Source organism: Haliotis rufescens, unplaced genomic scaffold (assembly GCF_023055435.1).
Source record: "Haliotis rufescens isolate VD_foot unplaced genomic scaffold, xgHalRufe1.0.p SCAF_39, whole genome shotgun sequence".
NCBI lineage: Eukaryota > Metazoa > Mollusca > Gastropoda > Lepetellida > Haliotidae > Haliotis > Haliotis rufescens.
The window spans coordinates 1900693-1923029 of NW_025964101.1; the positions used below are offsets into that span (position 1 = coordinate 1900693).

The 22337-nt window shown below is 38.5% G+C and overlaps 1 protein-coding gene across 4 annotated transcripts in view; it reads left to right on the forward strand.

The window, feature by feature from the left end:
• Positions 1-22337, forward strand: part of LOC124147224 (F-box/WD repeat-containing protein 1A-like) — a 30645-nt gene that overhangs the window by 4570 nt on the left and 3738 nt on the right. For 2 of the 4 annotated variants that reach the window (XM_046517868.2, XM_046517869.2), the window contains exons 2-11: positions 5827-6055; positions 8041-8227; positions 10974-11067; positions 11494-11637; positions 13197-13315; positions 14648-14753; positions 16247-16390; positions 16644-16762; positions 18156-18266; positions 21111-21189. In XM_046517868.2, the coding sequence (XP_046373824.1) occupies positions 5827-6055; positions 8041-8227; positions 10974-11067; positions 11494-11637; positions 13197-13315; positions 14648-14753; positions 16247-16390; positions 16644-16762; positions 18156-18266; positions 21111-21189 (1332 nt within the window). The remainder of the gene's footprint in view (positions 1-5826; positions 6056-8040; positions 8228-10973; positions 11068-11493; positions 11638-13196; positions 13316-14647; positions 14754-16246; positions 16391-16643; positions 16763-18155; positions 18267-21110; positions 21190-22337) is intronic. The other 2 variants (XM_046517870.2, XM_046517871.2) reach the window with 1 other exon arrangement.

Here is a 22337-nt window from a genome sequence, read left to right on the forward strand (position 1 = left end):
GATCCTGTTATCAGTGAAGTACAGGTTACATCTGCAAAGACATAAAATTAGTTTGTTACTTGAAATTTATAATTTAATTCCAATTTGAATTTTTTTAGTTACATTTGCTGCTGATTGGGGGTAAAATATCAGCCCCAGAGCAGATCTAGAGCAATCCCTGATTTCTAACATTAATGATTATGCATGCCTCAAACATACAAATAATATGAAGGGAAAGAAATTATCCCTAGTTAGGGAGCTGGTAAATTTCTGTATGTAAGTTGACCTATAAGTTGATCCCCAGATTCAAAACTATGGCAGGGAATCTCAAAGATACGGAACTCTTTAATTTAGAACATTGCTTTACATAATGGAAGCTCTGTTATCCATGAAATTTGTCAGGATTATAAAATTTCATTACGGCAATGAGTACAGTTTATTGACGTTTTGATTTATGATAGTGTTCTGGCAGTAATACACATCCCCTAGTCTGTTAGTCAGACTAGTGAAAATCTAGACAGATTAGTTGTTTTTTCCCAAAATTTCGTCATTGTACATACCCACTGGTCCGAAAAGAGAGTGAGTATGGTTTTACGCTGCTTTTAGCAATATTCCAGCAACATCATGGCAGGTGGGGGACACCAGCAATGGGCTTCACACAATGTTGCTATGTGGGGAATCAAACCTGGGTATGGCGAGTGGAATCTTTAACCACTAAGCTACCTGACCGCCCCGGTCCGAAAAGAGCTGTGAACTAGTTGGATTTGACAACCCCCAGGTCGAAATTGTTGAAGTACTTGGTTACCTTGTTTACCTGTAGTATTTGAATCTGACCGTGCTAAATGTTTTAACTTCCAAAATAAGGAGTCCATGACTTCAAGCTTAATGAGAAACAATGTATGAAAAAGGTGGAAACAAGTATCTTGATATTAAAATGAAGCTCATTAGATCCTTACAAAGTCTAGCTCAAATTTATTGTTATTGCATCTTAGGGTTAAGTTCCCCTCAGCACAAACGTGTTTATCCATAATAAGGAAACCGCACAAGACTTCTTGAATTACTGTTACACCTATCTGTGATGTGTGCCAATGTTAAGGATTGTGACAGTCAGTGAATTAGACTGATTTGCAAGTGTGAGCATTGTCACTTCCTCCTGTGCACTTCCCTCGTCTGACCCCATTAGGTGCTCGCAAGTCTTCATGTTGGAGGAACATATGGCTTGGCCTCCAATGGAGGAAGTGAACTCATTCTAGTTTTTAAGAGAATGTATATTTTTCGCATGCCCTAACATCTGCAGAGAGAAGAATGTTTTGAGGTCGCTTTATGGTGACTTTACAAAATTTCTTCTTTTTTGACTGAATCTTTAGAAAAAGAATTCTCATGAGTACTTTGATATTGGTACTTGATACATTTAAATATTCAGGTTTAAAACTGTATACATCTTGTACATGATATATATTCTAAATAATTTCTGTATTCAGTCTGATGTTACTATTTGAAGTATGTTAACATACTAAACATTGTGAAAATCATTGATTCTACTTGTTGGATGCTACCCATGAAGATCCGGGGTAGAATAGGTCTTCAGCAACCCATGCTTGTCGTAAGAGGCGACTAACGAGATCGGGTGGTCAGGCTCGCTGAATTGGTTGATGCGTGTTATCGTATCTCATTTGCGTGGATCAATGCTCATGATGTCAATCACTGGATTGTCTAGCTGAAAGTTGATTAATTTCAGACCGCCTTCATATAGCTGGAATATTGCTGAGTGTGGCGTTAAACAACAAAAACTTGTTGGATGCCCTTGTGAGGTTTCAGGGTTAGAATAGGTATCTGGCGGCCTATGCTGCTTTTAAGAGGTGGATCTGGTGGTCAGGAGGGATGACTTCCTTGATTGCATGCCATCTTACCCTGACAGCTTGGGATGTTGCTCATTCTTTCAATCACTGGTTCAGTGTGTGCCAAAGCTTTTGAGTCTACTAGTCCAACCTGTGCCTTGATGTTACTTTCAGTAGATCTTGGTGTTAATTTTTGTACTTTATTAGCAAAGCTTACAAGACTGGGCTACAGACTAGTGGCTACTGTCACTAACTGCTGGTTTCTTTGGTCCAGACTGGATTATTTACGTGCCACCATCATATTGCTCGAATATTGCTGAGTGCGGCATTAAACAACAAACAAAATTTACTGGATTGCTGTCTGAATATTTTGTAAAAAAATCTAGACTGAAAATGATATACAGTATTGAATGAAAATCATGGAATCCCCTTTTTAAAAATGAATTATTTAGAGGATTCCTAGATTAGAATACTCTCAATGTTAGAAATTGGCACTAGTCCTATAGTCCATGCCAAACTGCCCAATGGTAATGGCATCATAAGAATTAGTAGACGTTTGCCCTTTTTAAGGGTTTAGCTTTATGTTATCATTATAAGGACTCGTGGACGAAAACTGTTAGTTTCTAACCCTGTTATAAACTCTACTAGTAAACCTCAAAATGCTCAAGGACTCTCTTGGCCCATTAATTATGTTTCAAAAGGAAGCATTGCTTGTGGGATGTAAACAGATGCTCTTCAACATAAGTATTGTGAGAATTAACATTCAGCATTTTAGTTTCATTTGAATATGTGAGTTGGGGACAGTTTTCAATCTGGGATTTGTGAAGATCAGGAGTATGTGTCCATGGCACTGAAATATGAACACGTCAAACTTGGTCTAAAGATCTGTTTGTCTTGTTCAGAGAATTTAAACTTTTTATAAAATCTTTATTTATTAAAACATGGATGTTGCACATTTCTGTCAGTTTGTAATGTGCAGCGACATTGATAAGGTTTCAGTGCTGTGACATAATTTAATGAAAAGTTTTGGCAACGCTCCCATTCTGCTCTGCTTTGACATGTCATAGAATGAGAATAAAGTCCATATTCTTTGATAATATATTTTTGATGGTGTAGACTTTGTCTGATTTTCAGAGTCACTGCTTCATATCTTGACATACAATATGTCATTAGAACACTACCATACATGCCAATTATGCAGGGATTTTTTAGATAATGCTGCAAGACTTGTTCTGGTTAGCCAAGTAAGCCACCAGCAGCAGCTGGATAATGGATATATCAAATATCAGAGGAAGGATTTAGTATAAAACTTGCCAAGATATTATCTTTATGTAAAAACAAGTTAATGGAATTACATTAGCAATGTCACTGTTTTGAGTCTGTATAGTTTAACCATGGACGTACTGTTCATGTAGGGCCTCTGGCGGCAGTGATTTATCCAGGCCTGTTGACTGCTCAGAGGCCGATATTCAGACACAAGCCTGCAGCTAAAATTGGAATTACAAATTTCCCATTCCATGTATTTATAGTTATTACCATTATTACAGCTTTATATACAGACTTATATTTCACTGATAACAGGACCAATAAGAATGGTTAAAAAAACCTTCTGTGCTCAGTTTAACACCATTGCATTGATTGCAATACCTCTCATTTTGAAACTTTTAACAAAAAAATCCAACTTCAAAGAGTTTTAACCAGTTTACCTGCCAAGCAGTGTTTGAAATAGATGCTTGCCCGTAGGCACGTGGCAGGTAGATCTTGTGTTAGGCCTGCAGGTTTAAATTTGCGAGGGTCCTCCTTACAGCCTGCAGTAAATTTACATGTTGATTTATTTGTCACAGTAACTTGTGTAAGCTGCAGGTTTTTAATTGAGGGTCTGCAGAGCTTATTCAGGGCCTCCTGCTCCTTGAGTCTGTTGGTGCTGATTAAAGCGTGACAGAGCACTTAGCTTTGTCAAAATTTGTCAAAATGCCTTCCAAGCTCAAGATCAGCTTTTGGTTATTTGGGTATTTTACGCAGGGTTTGGTTTTGATTAGGTATCCAAAATTTTTAGAGGGTATTCAAATTTTTGTACCCACCTGTTTCTTGACATTTGGGTATTTTAACCTGTTTCATAACAAACAATTTCTGTAAATTATTTAAAACTAACAATAGTAGTATACCTGTCTGCTTGCAGCTCCGGGAAGCCTTTTTGTTTGCAAAACCTAGCATTGACTTTGTAAGAAAGGCACCATTATTTTATCACCAACTGTTTAAGATACGTTGACTGGTCATGAGATGTATTTCAATTGGAATCAATCCGTATTTGAGTGTGTTTGTCACAAGTTTTTCCCACTAACTGTCAGTAAGTGAACTTCGCAATGGGCTGACAGTGATACACAATCACTTTATCTGACAGTTGTAACATACACAATCATTTTACATTAGTTATTATATGCTCATTAGTTTTTTTTTCAATAGCATATTTAATTTTGTTATTGCGTATTTGATACACTAGGATTTGTCTGCATATTTCAGTTTATTTAATACATATTTTATGCAAATACGCAGCGTATTCCGAGCTCTGACCTTGAAAAGTGGACTTAAAACCATGTCAGTTGCTTTCTTTAAATGTCATTGACATGATTTAAAATATTATTTTGAAAGTTTTTTCAAGTTGTTTTTGACAATTAACAGTCAAGCTGTGCTGTGGATATAAGACTTCAACATTTCTAGCATGAAAGTCGAACACTGCAGCGATAGAAACAAACAGTTTTAGTCCACCAGTCCTTATAATGATAACATGTAGCAAAACCCTTAACAATGGCATATTTCTACTAGTCCCTATGATGCCTTAACTATTGGGCAGCTTGGCAATCACCACAGGACTAGTGCCCATTTCTAACGTTGCACTGCCTGATGAATGCCTGGTGTAATGAAATTTGTATTGACTGGCGAACTCCTTGGTGAAACATTAGCTGTGTATGGTGTATGTACTAATCACACGGTTGATGGTACATGGGATACTTGACAGTCTAGCAAGGTGATCAATAGCCGCAGATAAGATGATTACTATCTCTGCCAAGCCTATTCTTCATTATGTTAGCTTCCGTAATAGCTGTATTCATCATCCCTTTGTTATTAGGAAAATTTGATTTCCAATATCGGACACTCCTCTTATTATGAAAAAGAGAAGAAATCTCATTGTTGTTGCGTGGTCATGCGTGACAGTGATTGACAACCCAGAGATCCAATTTGATCCTGGGTCGCAACAAGTAGAGCATGTGTGGACAAAGGGTAGTTGACCACCTTTCAACTGCCCAGTGATGACCATTGGTCAGGTGCATTTCATTGACGACGTTGAGGTGTGTAAACCTTACGTGCCTGTAATAGACCCAGCTGCTCTTAGAATACAAGCAACTCTATGTTGATTATGTCAACATTGTGTAAGGTCTTTGCTCCATTTAGATTTGCTACATGTTCAGGGTTTCAAACTTGCTGGCTTTGATGATTACTATGGTGTTTTTTGCTGCTTAGTCATGAGAGCGTGTTCAAGGAAGTTGACAATCCCTGCAGTTAACCCTGACCAGAGTATTCAAGTTAAGCTACAGTCATCGTTGACCATGAGAATAAGCATGATATTTATAGACGTAGGACTACAATATCTTTTGTCATAAATTGTGACTTGGTCAATTGTTTTAGTTCGAGTGGGAGAGTTCTTTCCCTGTTGACACTACTTTTGAGGTCGTCTCACCTGTTCGTGTTTGTGTAGCAACAGATTTGTCATTTGGAAAAGTATATAGTTGATGTCCAGTGCAATGAGTTTCATCATTCTTGTGACTTACACATTGTGTTTGCCAAGTGAACATTATTAAACTTGGGCGTGAATTCCAGTCTCAGGATGGTATCCAAGTCATCAAAAGTGAAGTTCACCAAATCCACATTCAGTGTTGGTCAACATAGTTTAAAAGAAATATTTGCAGTGAAGAAGTTAAAAATCATAATACCCTGTTTTGCCTTTCTCCAGGCAGAGAGTGCAGCTGTTGTGAAGAGTTCTACGAAGATGATGCCAGAGTATTCCGAGAAGTTTTTACAAGAGAGAGATATTTGTACCACACAGTTTGAGAAATGGACTGAATATGAACAAATTGCATTTGTTGAACATTTATTATCACGGATGTGTCATTATCAACATGGACAGATTAATGCTTACCTTAGGCCCATGCTACAGAGGGATTTTATCACAGCACTTCCAGGTAAGGAAAAGCATTTTCATATCACTTATTGTGGCCTAGAGTGTACTAGGGGGTGAACATCCGTGAACATCCGGGGTAGAAGAGGTCTTCAGCAACCCATGCTTGCCGTAAAAGGTGACAGTGCTTGTCAATTGGTTGATGCATGTCATCATATCCCAATCGCGTTGATCGATGTTCATGATGTGAATCACTGGATTGTCTGGTCCAGACCGCTGTCATGTAGCTGGAATATTGCTGAGTGCGGTGTTAAACAATAAACAAAACAACAACAAAAGAAAAATACTCGGGGTGAAACGATACATCGGTGCTGTGTGAGTTTTTGATATGTTGTTTTCTTTATCGATACTTGACGATACATTTGTTAAAATTCATTACTTACTACTCGTTTAATGACCCCATCCCAACCCTCAGCATTTTTGGCAGTTAAACATCGCAAAATGTGTTCTAATAAGCTTTTCAAGTTCACTACTAAAAATAGTCACTATCATGATTCTATATACATGTAGCTACAGATAACTTTTGAAGCTGCTCTGAAATATTCATACTTTTGACCTTTCCATGTGATTTGTCGTAAATATGCGTTTCCCATCGTATTGTGACCTTGCTGTATCGTTTCAACCCTAGAGTCTACACTTTCTGGTTGAATGTTAACCAACATGACAGCTAGAATGCTATGAACCTGTAAAACCTGTGTGCAGACAATTTGGGAAACATACTAGTATTGGTGCTGTGTACTCATGATGTATGATATTGTTTTATGTTGATATGGTAGTCATTGTGAAACTTAACGTATCACGATACTTCGGAGTGTTTGTGACACATCCCACTCCTAACCTGTGTATCTTCTTAAGTTAAATGATTACTATTCATAGATAATTCTAGGTGGGGCCTTTGTTCTTTTGCCCCAAATTTGGAGACGGGCCCACATTTTCAAAGACAATTCGGCATTTGTGCTACAGTATATGGGCCTGTGTTGGCATACCTCTGGAATATTTGAAATTTCCAGTTAAAGGGCCCAATTGCTGGAGTGAACCATGCTTCTTTTTGGTAGGGTTGAATTGAGTTAAATTAGAGGGCCTGGAATCTTCATGACTTTAATTACATCGAACATTGTCATAGTTGACTTGTCAATAATATTAGTATTCAGATATTTTTTGCAGTTTAAAGTGATGTATATTTTTGGAAATTTCAAAAATGAATATGAAAGGTATTGTTGAAATTCGTTGTGGATAGTTAGAGTTTTGTTGCATTAAATAGGAACTGTCAAATGGCTCCATTTTGTGAAATGTATTTACAATTACATGCTGTAACCATGGTTACAGGTAAACATACATGTATGTGATGGCAGTGATATTTAATCAAAAACATCAACATCATTACCAATGAATCTGCTATTCATTTTTTCGAGTAATCATGACAGCATAACACTTTCCCTGTTTACAAGACAGATGATAATTGATTTGAACACTGAAATCAAATTCTACCGTCATTTGTTTTAATCTTGATATACAGTGATAAAGTTTTTTTCTGTTCAGAAAAGCTGAAAATTGATTTAACTTAACTTGATTTAACATGTTTAACTTGCACTGGGTGCATGTTGGCATATCAGCCTAGTTGAACCAGACAAAACCAGGTTGCACTCTGGTCCTATCCGTATATTTATGAAAGTTGAAACTAGCACATAATCTTGAAGAACCCACAGTTGAATGACATCATGCCCCCCAAAAGCATGACAAATTACACATAATCATGATAATACAGGGATTATTGATGTCATAGGGTAAGTAAAGCTCTGAGGTAGTGAGTGAGTCTGATGTTGTGTGGACATGTAAGGGTTAGACACAAATTTGAAAGATTTTGACATGTACTTGGTGTATATAGACATGAATATTAGGTTGCCTTTTACAATAATAGGGTGCACTGGTGCATGTATATAGCTAAATTGAGCCCTGGTTTTAATGTCAGCATGGCATGTGTGTTTGTAGCCAAAGGTCTCGACCATGTGGCAGAGAACATCTTGGGCTATTTGGATGCCCCCTCGCTGTGTGCGGCAGAGCTGGTGTGTAAGGAGTGGTACCGTGTCATCTCAGAGGGCAACCTGTGGAAGAAACTCATAGAACGCAAAGTGCTGACAGACAGTCTGTGGAAGGGACTAGCAGACAGGAGAGGATGGTAGGTTACCTTTTGTTTGTTGTTTACATTCAGCTGTAGACGGGGTTACCTAGTGCATTAGACTCATGAAGGTCCTGGTTAGAATAGGTCTTCACCAACCCATGCTTGCCGCAAAAGGCGACAATGCTTGTTGTAAGAGGCTACTAACGAGATTGGATGGTCAGGCTTGCTGACTTGGTTAATGCATGTCATCGTATCTCAATTGCGTGGATCGATGCTCATGATGTCAATCATTGGATTGTCTGGTCAAGATTTGATTTTCAGACCACCTTCATATAGCAGTAATCATAATTTTGTCCACAATTGTTTTTGTGTCAAGATATTTTCTTAAATTCAGAGATTTTCAAGTTCAGCTTATTTCTTTTCACATTGCTTTCAATACAATAATGTAAAACAAGCATTGAAGTCTCTTCCTCTTTATTGATCATGTTGATAGTGTTATCAGTGAGATCACCTTTACAACTCGCGTTACAAAGTCACCCCCATCAAAGCCAGAACGTTAATTAAGTACTACATTAGCACAAAGAATGACAACTCTGTGTATCTTGAAAATCAGATTACAGACCAGTGTTCAAACTTAACATAGCCTGCACATGCGAGACTAGTAAAATGCAGAAAGGACCGTGATTCTTAAAATTGCAAATTAATCTTTTGACATACGACTTATCTTGGAAACACAAAGTTAAAACCAATCATAATCAATGTTTGATCTTTTGGATTGTGATGAGTGATAAAATCCCAACCAGTTGCTTGCAGAATAGAAGAGTCAGTCACATGCTTTTGATGTCTTAGGTAGTGATGAGGTACAAACTAAACAAGTCCTTCACAGTATTCATGGTGTGACACTTCCACTTCCATTTCAAGATTGAACGTCACATACCGTATTTGCCATTATGTGCACCAGGCACTAAGAACATTGATAGACAGGGGAGCTGTTTGCACGATAACTTAGATCAGAGATTGATCAGTAGGGAAGAAACTTAGTTAAAAATGGATTTAGCTAAAAAGTTCTGTGCATTTACATTCCCTTTCTGTGCTGCTGTTTTCTGTACAAAATCTGTATACACAAGAAAATAAGGATTTTTATAGCAATGTTCGGACTTAGTAGGAAGCGCTTGTGATATTTCTTACAAATTGATCTATAAGTTAGTCAGGGAGTGCTTATTGGATGCTTAATATGGCAATTACAGTACTAGTGAATGTTAATTGCCTGAGATAAGACATGCAATAGATATCCCTCAAATTCGAATGTCATGCCTATCTCAAACAAAACCATCTGCCCCAAATGTGTCCTTAGACATGTTATTGTTATATGAGTATTATTAACTTTTAATACAGTGGCAAAGGAGTAATGATCGGTTTTAGGATAAAAAAATAATAGTCTTGGTTCTCAGGCACTGCCCACATCATCATTAAGTTCATTGCACATTTCGTTTTGGTTTCCATGTTCAATGTTTGAGTAATGTTTTAAAATGGAAATAAAAACAAAATGTGCGGCAGACTTTATGATAATGCGGGTGGTGCCTGAATACCAAGACTATTATTTTTTTCAGCCTTAGCATGATCACAAATTAATCTGGCCTTGTGAGATGTAACCACAATGTTTTCACACTCAGTAATTGGCGTGCATGGGTTTTACAAAAAGTAGGATTCTAAAAAGACAAGGATTAGGTAACCAGTTCCAGCTCACCGGGTGAGCCGGCTGAACCTCTTCAATGAACGCAACTCCGCTTTTGTTTGTAAGATCTGTGGTTCGGGTATCTCAGCTGACACTTCGTCTAATTACATGGTTGATTGAAAATACACACTTTAGCAGGTGTTAGTGAATTTTGATCAGTTGCTTTTCTGTTGGGGAATTCCAGTTTTTGATAAGTGTATGGTATCATGTGACATACAAAATGATGCTTGGTTGTCGTGTGCTATGAAAAATTGGCAAGAACAGTGAGAATATGGGATTGAACCAATATGCTGGTTATATATTTTTGTATCTGTATCTAGAATAACACAATATCTCGAATCTGTATCTAGGATAACACAATATCTCCAATCTGTATCTAGAATAACAATATCTCGAATCTGTATCTAGGATAACACAATATCTTGAATCTGTATCTAGGATAACACAATATCTCGAATCTGTATCTAGAATAAAACAATATCTCGAATCTGTAACTAGGATAACACAATATCTCGAATCTGTATCTAGAATAACACAATATCTCGAATCTGTATCTAGAATAACACAATATCTCAAATCTGTATCTAGAATAACACAATATCTCGAAATCTGTATCTAGGATAACACAATATCTCAAATCTGTATCTAGGATAACACAATATCTCAAATCTGTATCTAGGATAACACAACATCTCGAATCTGTATCTAGGATAACACAATATCTCGAATCTGTATCTAGGTTAACACAATATCTCGAATCTGTATCTAGAATAACACAATATCTCGAATCTGTATCTAGGATAACACAATATCTCGAATCTGTATCTAGGATAACACAATATCTCGAATTTGAAGAGTTGGTTCATCGAGGTTCTGATATGGAAAAAAATTGTCAGTTTTAAGGTCAGAGGTCATGTGAGGCTATAGTTGTTGAAGCTAGTTTCCAGTTGAAACAAATATTCTGTGAATTAGACAAAGTTCAATGTTGGTGAGTTTAACACTTCCATTCTTGTGTTCAAATTCAGGTTTTATATGTAACATGTAACTAACATTCATTTTCTTTTCCAGGTGCCAATTCTTGTTTAAACCCAAGCCTGGAGAACCACCAAAAGATCATAAATTTTACAGAAGTCTGTACCCCCAAATTATTCAAGATATTGATGTAAGTATCAACTTGCATACCTATCAACATTGTTCCTGGGCAATAAAAAATTATTCTCTTTTTTTTTCTGTTTATGTGTCATAGTCATTGGTCCATCAAGCCTCATGTATTTCACATATGCTACCCTTTGAAATTTATCAAATATTTTTTCAACATAGTTATAAGGTGATATTTTAGAGGTGGTAGGGCGTTACAGATTTTTGTACCTAAAATTCATGTTGGTAGGTCGTAAAATTATGATTTAAAAATTCCCATTTCAAATATTTTTTTTAATTTAGTCATAATTCGTTGTTTTAAACTTTACAAAAAATATTTTCAACAGGTTTAAATTTTGTATTTTAAATTTATTTATATGAACAGCTACTGTAAATGAGTTTTAGCGTGTGTTTCCCATTTCAATGCACAATGATATTTTTTCTTCTTCAGAGAATAGAGAGCAACTGGCGTACAGGGCGCCACACATTACAGAGGATTCACTGTCGCAGTGAAACCAGCAAGGGGGTGTACTGTCTCCAATATGATGATAGCAAGATCATCAGTGGGTTGAGAGATAACACTATCAAGGTATATGTACGTGTATTGCTTTATTTTCTCTCCAGTAAGTGCAGTAAAAGAAACCCTTTTCACCATGCAAGCATCGTTATGTTATCCTTTGGGCTTCTGGGTAAAAATCTATTCATGTCTGAATTTCTCTTTCTCATCAATATTTTCACTTGACAAATTAACACATTTCCATCCAAAACTTCCACATGTTCAAAGAAGAATTTGTCCCAGTACCCTAAGCTTGAAAGAGCTGACAAGAATGGAAGTCCCAATAGCTACTGAATTTCTCCTTTCTACAGCCAAACCAGGATTGTGTATATCATATTTGGGGCCTTTTAAAACCAGGACCTGTTTTGCTCTAGAAGTGATAAAACTAGTAATAGTATCTCTGTTTTCCAAACTGGAGTTCAGATAATGTCAATACGAGTATACTTTGAAAGATTTAAGAAAGAAATGTTGACCTACATGGTAAATAGTGTCCATATTATGTAAGGAAGATGGTATGTAAAATGTGAAAATGTAGGTGCAAATGTGGTCTATTTAATCAAGGCCTGACTGTCCACTTGAAAAAAGATCCATGTTTTGAAACCCTAGAAAGCAGTGTTTGAATATGTACTACCCCATCCCTTGATATAACATTGGCTGGAGCTGTACAGTGTTTGGCTGGACCACCATAGAAGAACAGCTCCAAGCTGTGACTTGGCTGTGTCATCAGTCTGTTGACCTGATCAGTACTCCTGACTCATTAATCAAGACTGTTTTGTCTGTTCCCAAGTAGAATGCATAAGTATCTCCTGTCGTATATATCTGTAATAGTGCTCATAACAGCTTGGTAATTGTCATCGCCCTCATCATGCCCTTTAGATTTAACCTTTAAGACATTATTTGGCTTATAGTGTTTTTAGTTGGTTTCTGAAACCAATCGACAACAGAAACTTGTTCCTTTACTCTTGCACTTTAAGTTTAAACTTTGGAAACATTTTATAATGAAATTGTTTGAAAATTGTTATAATCTCGTCAAATGATCCTTTGGCAAAAATAGTAAAGGTTCATTTTAAGAAAAACCTTTAAATTCTTGATCTGTGGTCATCTTGTAGATGTTAACTGTAGGGATGTGGCTAGTTAAATGTTCACACAAAGAAAGGCTTCAAAAATATGTTGATACTTGGTGAAGAGGGTTTTCTTATTTCAATTATTATGGTTGTAATTGCTGTTTGGCAAATGGTGCTTCACGTGCAGTTTTGCTTTAGACTCATACAGTACTGGCTTCTGTAAATATAGGCTGTGGGGAATGGATGCAAAATTAAGCATGCTCTTACGTTTATGCATGGCAATTTTACATGTATGTCCATTACAATGAATATATATTAAAATCCTATGAATATATCAATATATTCTCTTTAAAGATAAAAAAAAATCTTTAAAAAAAATTTAACTTGAAGATCAATGCATCAAGAATAAGAAATTCTTCCATGTAAATGCTAATGGTGTATGGAGATTTATTACTTTGTATATTGTGGGGTCTCCCAGTACTGTAGGGGTTGGCCCATCTCTATGTACTAGTACATGGCTTGACATGTTTGTAGATGTGGGACCGCAACACACTGGAGTGTGTCCAAGTATTGACAGGCCACACAGGATCTGTGCTGTGCCTTCAGTATGACGAGAACATAATCATATCTGGATCCAGCGACTCCACAGTCAGGTCAGTACAAGAGGCAGGAGATGGGATCTGTCTTGAAGCAGCAAGATCAGTTTTCCCAAGCAAAGCTGGTTAGACAATGTTTCTTTTTCGTGAAGTTACAAGTTGGATTGGTATGGTATTGGGGCGGTCGGGTAGCCTATTGGTTAAAGCGTTCGCTCGTCACGCCGAAGACCAGGCTTCAATTCCATACATGGGTACAGGGTGTGAAGCCCATTTCTGGTCTCTCTCTCTCCCTTCCCCAATAATATTTGCTGGAATACTGCTAAAAGCGGCATTTATCACTCACTCACACATTGTGTGGTATGATTTGAACAAAACTCTTACTCATTTGGGGGCATGGTATTGAGTATATTTATGTTCCCTTCATGCTTATTGGCTGCTATGTCTGACAACTGTCACTTATGTGCTACATGCAGTCATAATACTTAATTATTTTCTTCCAAAGATTCCTTAGGATTCTACACTAACGCTTTGTAATTTCATACTGACATAATAAATTCATAATTATAGGACTATCAATTGGCATCAGTGCCACCCCTTGTCCCACAAAGGGGATTCCGATAAAATAGGTCGCTAGGATCAGGTCATGCTTGGTAACATACCCCAACATCATGGAATTCTACTCATTGTCATATTGGGAGGGGGACAGATGGCCCAGTCATCTGAGACACCATAATTCGCTGTGCAGAGTTGCGCCCCTTGGCCAAGCCACAAACCTGTGATTGTGGGTTCGAATCCCAGTTGACCCTGATTGTGTTTCTAGGTTTGTCAGGACAAAACATGTTCGTGGGTTTCACCAAAGTGGTAAACGTCTAAGACCTGTATCACTTCTGGTTTTCCTCCCACATCAAGCTGACCCACCGTGATATAACTGGAATGCTGTTCAAAGTACTCACCGGATTTCTTGCTCTAGACTCAGTAATGCAGGAGTATTTCCATGTTTGACGTTAAAGTTCCATGATGTAGCTAAACTACTGTTCAAAGCAGTATTAGCCCAACTAACTCATTCAACTCTCTGACCCGTGAAGATTCCGGGGTAGAATAGGTCTTCAGCAACCCATACTTGCTGTATAAGGCGACTATGCTTGTCGTAAAAGGCGACTAACGGGATCGGGTGGTCAGACTCGCTGACTTGGTTGATACATGTCATCGATCCCAATTGCGTGGATCAATGCTCATGATGTCAATCACTGGATTGTCTGGTCCAGACTCGATCATTTTACAGACCGCCGTCATATAGCTGGAATATTGCTGAGTGTGGCGTTAAACAACAAACATTCAACTCTCTTTGAATACTCCCATCAAGTTGTTAATATCCGTCTCCTGTTACAGAGTGTGGGATGTGAAGACCGGGGAGATGCTGAACACACTGATCCACCACTGTGAGGCTGTCTTGCATCTCAGGTTCAATGATGGCATCATGGTCACCTGCTCAAAGGTCAGTCTCTTGGATGCAGCTGCATTGTTTAGGATGAATACTTAGTGTTCAAAAAGAAACCTGAGTGTCAAGGGTCCTTGTCATAGAGTTAGTGTTAGAGGTCCTTGTCATAGAGTTAGTGTTAGAGGTCCCTCGTCATAGAGTTGGTGTTAGAGGTCCCTCGGCATAGAGTTATTGTTAGAGGTCCTTGTCATAGAGTTGGTGTTAGAGGTCCCTCGTCATAGAGTTAGTGTTAGAGGTCCCTCGTCATAGAGTTAGTGTTAGAGGTCCCTCGTCATAGAGTTAGTGTTAGAGGTCCCTCGTCATAGAGTTGGTGTTAGAGGTCCTTGTCATAGAGTTAGTGTTAGAGGTCCCTCGTCATAGAGTTGGTGTTAGAGGTCCCTCGTCATAGAGTTAGTGTTAGAGGTCCCTCGTCATAGAGTTGGTGTTAGAGGTCCCTCGTCATAGCGTTAGTGTTAGAGGTCCTTGTCATAGCGTTAGTGTTAGAGGTCCCTCGTCATAGAGTTGGTGTTAGAGGTCCTTGTCATAGAGTGAGTGTTAGAGGTCCCTCGTCATAGCGTTAGTGTTAGAGGTCCCTCGTCATAGAGTTGGTGTTAGAGGTCCTTGTCATAGAGTGAGTGTTAGAGGTCCCTCGTCATAGCGTTAGTGTTAGAGGTCCTTGTCATAGCGTTAGTGTTAGAGGTCCCTCGTCATAGAGTTGGTGTTAGAGGTCCTTGTCATAGAGTTAGTGTTAGAGGTCCCTCGTCATAGAGTTAGTGTTAGAGGTCCCTCGTCATAGAGTTGGTGTTAGAGGTCCTTGTCATAGAGTTAGTGTTAGAGGTCCCTCGTCATAGAGTTGGTGTTAGAGGTCCCTCGTCATAGCGTTAGTGTTAGAGGTCCTTGTCATAGAGTTAGTGTTAGAGGTCCCTCGATTCAAATACTATTGGAGCTGACCATGGGGACCCCAGGAACACTCTTGGTTTGAAACACTGGTTACTTCTGGTTCAATTACAAATCAACTCAACACACAACAAAATACTCATATATTGCCAGTTATATTTTTGTCTAGGACTATTATCAAGCATCCCCAACGTCTTAAAAGAAGTTTCTATTATCTGCCGAAATAGTTTCAATTCAACATAAAAGGCAAAATAGAGGTGTAATTTATATAAGTGGATCACTGAAAGTCTGATGACACCAGATGTTTGCAAAAAGAATAAGACAAGGTTGCTTTGTGGTTTTGCAGGACTGAGCCTGCCGCTGCATGATATTTTTAAGACAAAAGTGTTGTGATATCTCAAGAACATCATATGAAATATCATATTAAATTTAATTAAATACATCTACTTTACGGCCCGTTAATGTTTTTAACACACTCTTGTAAATTGGGTGACACTTGTTGCCCTTAAAACAAATACATGTGCAGAATATGGTGTTTTGTTGTGGAACAAGTTGTTTTGTGTTGTGAGTGTTGGGATGAATGCCTCTAATCTGAATTAATTTCCTCCAACCAGGACCGCTCGATAGCTGTGTGGGATATGCAGTCCCCCACTGAAATCAACTTGAGGCGGGTGCTTGTGGGTCACCGAGCTGCTGTCAATGTTGTTGACTTTGATGAGAAATACATTGTCTCGGCATCTGGAGACAGGACAATCAAGGTTTGTGTACATCAGATCTTAAACATCAAGTGTTGGTGACTAATAACTTAATATTATCATATGCATTTGTTAGCTGACTTTGCTAGCTTACTTCATTAGCTCACTTGTTGGCTCACCAGGACCAAACTCGGAATGTATCATGTGAGCAGCAGTGCCTATTTTCAATGTTATTATTTTGCAGCAAAGCTGAAATAATACACATGTATGATTCTCGACATTCTGTATCAAGTTGAAAATACTATTTGTGCTTTAGGTGTGGAACACTTCTACCTGTGAGTTTGTGCGGACACTAAATGGTCACAAGAGAGGTATTGCCTGTCTTCAATACAGGGACAGACTAGTTGTTAGTGGCAGCTCAGACAACACCATACGGTGAGTACACACAGCTGCTGCTAATGCGGTGTTAGGGTTTGAAATTAGCCATGAAAGGCCCTTGTGACGACTGACAACCCTAATGTTGGATGATAGAAATTGAGGGGGTCCCTACATTCAGATCTATGGGAGTGAACCTCAAGAACACGAGGACCCACCTTAATATCAAACACTTGTAATGTAAGCTGTACAAAGATGGTGGTTAAAATGTTCGCTTGCTGACCAAGGATCCGGGTTTGATTCTCTATAAAGGTCATGTGCGAAGACAATATTAATGGTGTTCCCGCCATGATGTTGCTGAAATGTTGCTGAAATATTGCTGAAAGCTGTGTAAAACCTCCTCACTTGCTGGTGTCCACCAGCCATGACGTGGCTGGATAATTGCTAAAAATGACAAAACCCTACTCACTCCCTCAAGTAGGCATGAGACACCTTTAAAGTTAGACCATCATCATATCAGCCTTGAAGAAGCCTGTATTTTGTTATGGGGTCATATTTAATATATGTTTGGTCCTTGACAATTGCCGTAAGCACAGGCATATAAGTAGTCTAGATTGTCTGCACTGATCTTCACCACAAGCCAACACTTGCCCTGCACCATGTTCTCTGACTTAATCAGCATCACTCCACTAATCATGCAGCATGACTATGCTGTCACCTGATAATTCTGGCAGTTTTTATTGTCGGGTAATTGACGTCCTTGAAGTTAATGCTGTATCCTTGAAGTAAGTTTAAAGTCCTTGAATGACTTAAGCCCTGGTTTGTAGGCCTGCTTGTTGTATGTTTTCTGTATGTTATGTTAGACAGGATTAAAATAGTAATACCTGGCCTTTCATCCAGGTAGTTAATGTTATTTGTAGCAGGTAAATCATTTGCTGAAGTGTAGGAGCTTCTGTTTTGGTTGCCAAGAATAACTCAAATGAAGAGCAAGTAGTGATGAAGTGTGACATGGTCGTTCATGTTCCCAGCTGTTCATTGTATCCATCTAAGTGAACAGACTGACTATACATGGTTTGAAACTAACAGTCACAAATTGAGGAAGGACTTGTGACAGACGAGACTAGGTCTTCAGCAATCCATGCTTGCCGTAAAAAGCGACTATATTTGTTGTAAGAGGTGACTAACGGGATCTGGTGGTCAGGCTCGCTGACTTGGTTGATGCATGTCATCGTATCCCAATTACGTGAATCTATGCTCATGATGTCAATCACTGGTCCTTTGTGACATGTCTTTATAGATTACCAGTTTTACCATGAGGTTGATGGCCAGTCTGCAGCTGATCATCTGTGCCAACTAATGAAAGTGAACATCAATTTCTTACCGCTGCTTTATGTTGTAAATAAAAGTGTTAACCTGACACGTGTACCCCTACTCATTGCCTTGTGTACTTCAGGTTATGGGACATAGAATATGGCGCCTGTCTCCGGGTGTTGGAGGGCCATGAGGAGCTGGTCAGGTGCATCCGCTTTGATGGCAAGAGGATTGTCAGTGGAGCTTACGATGGGTGAGTATGAATATATACTTGGCAGTGTGATACTAGATTTGTTCAAAAAGTCATTCAACCGGTAGTCTTTAGGTTAAAGTACTGGCTTGTCATGCCAAGTTTTGTTTACTCATTTGACTATTGAAGTCTTCTGCTAAAACTATTTTAATTTGTCAATATTATGAGAGAGCTATTAGCACCACTCTTTCAAACCTTTGAATATATACTGAACAAAAGTGGTTTGGGATTATGAAATTTTGGGGGATATTTAGAAGATAAATACTATGTGTGTGTCTATTTCCGGGATTTTATCAAGTATTTGCATCTTTAAAATTCATCTCGAGACCGGAAAGCGTTAGCTTGAGGGTCTCGAATGAAAATTTCCAAGATGCAAATACTCGATAAAATCCCGGAAATAGACACACACATAGTATTTATCGATATTGTAAACCTATTGTTTTATTTAGAAAAAAACATGCACACTCTTTAACACCTCGTACTTACTCGGTTGTAAGGCATCAACATCGAACGTTCTGTTGTTGCTATGGTGATTGTGATTTTGGTAATGATGACGGACTACTTTCCTGATTGTAAGTCATTCATAAGTTGCTGGTGCTTCAGTCGAATGTTCACCGTATAATTAACAATAAAAATAAACAAACTCGAAATCGTCTGCGAGTTTGTTTGTTATTATTATCAGTTACATTATCTGTTGTTATGTCAACATAATCGTTTTTTCAGAGTGTAAACCCCCTGGATGCCACAGCGACACATATGTCCCTCCTCTTCAACCCTCACTTCGAAATCGAATAAAATTCAAAATACATCACGCAGATTAATACACTTCACAGTTTTGAATTCCCCTTTCTGTTTATCATTTACTGTCATTTTAGGCAATTCAAAATTACTGAAAGTGACTTCTGAAAATTGGGTACATTGTAAATCTCGCCAAATCACAATTCACGGCGTTATATTACTATTTACTGTGTGTTTAGAAAACTAAATAACCAATATTTACTCGAATAATCAAAGTAGAAAATTAGCATATTAGCGATCACGGGTATCAAATCACTACTGATAATTCCGAAACGTCGCTGAGAAGCCTAGAATCGTTTAGAATGTTTTGGAAAATACGCATACACGAACGCCGAAGTTTACGTTCCGCCATATTGGATTGTGTTTACAAAATGCTGGTTATGAGACGCCTATTCGATCAGGTATATTTCAATATTTAATGCTATACATGCATCCCTGAATTCCTTATACATTTTCGAAACAATGGATAAATGGTCTTTGTCACCAATGCAAATTATCTAGATGAAATCATGCGAAATAAGTTGGGTATTGAAACGAAAACTGTGCTCGGAAAACTGTACTTGCTGAAATGTAAACAAAGCAAAATTCAGATTTTACACTGTACTTTCGTCTTTTTGTTGCATACATTGGCTCGATCACGCGTTTGAGAATATTCATGGGAAGAGTATCGTTGCACTAACTATGGAAATACACATATATACATTACAATGATGTTGTAAATTCAACAGAAGCCGTTTACAAAAGTTTCCGTCCTGTGTGGCGCCATGACTGACGCTAAATCACGCACGACGATGACGGTAGTTATCTGCATTTCTGACTAATTCTCTTTGTTACATTGGAAAACATGGTAAACAAAAAACAGTACACAGATTGTCAGAATGCTTCTGATTACTTACGTGACCCATTTATGTGTATACGATCCCTCAATCAACGAAAATCCTCCTCTGGAAATCCTGCGTACTGTTGTCAGTTAACACGCCATTTTGTAAAAGTCGGTCACCGGTAGTGATGTCATACGGAAGTGAACATTGTTGTACATATTTGGTAATTTCTTTGAGGTGTAAACTTTCAACTTTGTTTTTGTCTAGTTTGCATTTTCATCATCACCTTGATAAACCAGATATGACGGAAACCTTTTTGTGTCGAGTCACATTATTTATGAGTTGTAAGCAGCACATAGGATGACGTCACTTATGACAGTGGTGTCGTGTATAATGCGCTACTGCAGTCATGACAAATTCATCGGTTCGATGCTAAAAAGGCGCTATTTTGGGGTGTGAAAGAAACAGATTACAGCACTCGTGGCTGTCAGATACCATTGATCTTACAACTCGTTGTTACAGAGCATATCTAACTCACTTTCCTACACAGTGATTCGGTCGCTTGCTTCAGGGAATTCAAATCATATTTTCACCCTTTGACATTTGGTCATGTGACCCAAATTAGCCAATCACAACACAGAACACACTTTCTATGGGTTTACAATTTTTTGTAATGAACACTGAGCACATAATTTCATTTGCAATATCCTCAAAAGTATTCATGATCCCTTACTTTTTTTTATCAGTATATATAAAAGAGATTATATCATCTACACACAATATGCAGTAGTTGACATACCATGTCTTACCTTGTTCCTATTGACATTTTCATAAGCATCTCAAACCTAATTGATAAGCAGGTACTTTTATTATTAATGTCAAAGATAGTATAGATAAGACTCAGTGTATTTGTCTAACTATGAACATGATAATAGGCTGGATCTTTGATGGGTTTTTGTATGTTTTGTTTGTTGTTTGTCACACTCCGCTATATTCAAGCTATGTGTCTGCGGCCTGTATTATTTAGCATGGGCCGGACAAACCAGTTACTGATATTTGTGAGCAACAATCCACACCATCAGGGAATGATAACGGTAAATTATCAGATGCCAAGCCTGACCACTCAATACATTAGGTTTCCACCTGGGTTCTGGTGACATATTTTAACCCGGAATCCTGACAGTGGCTTTGTTGGGTTATGTGAATTGAACCTATGATTCTATTGCAGCAAAATCAAAGTGTGGGATCTGCAAGCTGCACTGGATCCCCGCTCACCAGCAGGCACTCTCTGTCTCAGAACTTTAGTGGTGAGTTACTATGATGAATTCACCAACACAGACGTTTGTATGTGCCATTATTGGTCAACAATGAGTCTGCTGTTGATGTAAATGCTTAATCAAAATCTGATAAGGCTACTAAATCAATAGATAAATCAGAATTTATAAGACATGATGAGATCGGTATCATGATGCATGAAGTGTCAATCAGGTGCAAATGAACCCAGGGAGGAAGGTTCGTTTTTGTTTTCGCAATCAGCAATATTCCAGCTGTCACGTAAACAACTTACAACCAACAATAGGGGCTTGGAACCTCACTATCCAGTCCCCACAGGGTCAGGGAGTAGATGTCTGTATGTCAGGGACGGTTGTATGTTAGGGATTAAGATGTGTATCACAAATATGTTGCTTCAGAGCAATACAATTGCTATGAATACTGTCATGTCGATACCTGTCATGATTAGTGTAGTATTATATGTAGCTCCACAGCTCTACAATGCTGTCAGTAAGTTGTGACTGCAAGAACGATCAACTGACAGATGCATGTGTGGCAACCATAGTAGTTGATGATGGAAATACAGGTAACATAGATCAATGACCACATACTACCTGGTAATTGGAATGGTAACCTGGTAATGTACATGAAGGCCCATCCACCATTAGGTGATGATTTGCCAGGTACTGTAGATGGAGGCCCACCCACCATCAGGTGATGATTTGCCTGGTACTGTAGATGAAGGCCCACCCACCATCAGGTGATGATTTGCCTGGTACTGTAGATGAAGGCCCACCCACCATCAGGTGATGATTTGCCTGGTAAGGTAGATGAAGGCCCACCCACCGTCAGGTGATTAGTTGCCTTGTACTGTAGATGAAGGCCCACTACCGTCAGGTGATTAATTGCCTGTTACTGTAGATAACGGCCCACCCACCATCAGGTGATGATTTGCCTGGTAAGGTAGATGAAGGCCCACCCACCGTCAGGTGATTAGTTGCCTGGTAAGGTAGATGAAGGCCCACCCACCATCAGGTGATAAGTTGCCTGGTACTGTAGATGAAGGCCCACCCACCATCAGGTGATTAGTTGCCTGATACTGTAGATGGAGGCCCACCCACCATCAGGTGATGATTTGCCTGGTAAGGTAGATGAAGGCCCACCCACCGTCAGGTGATTAGTT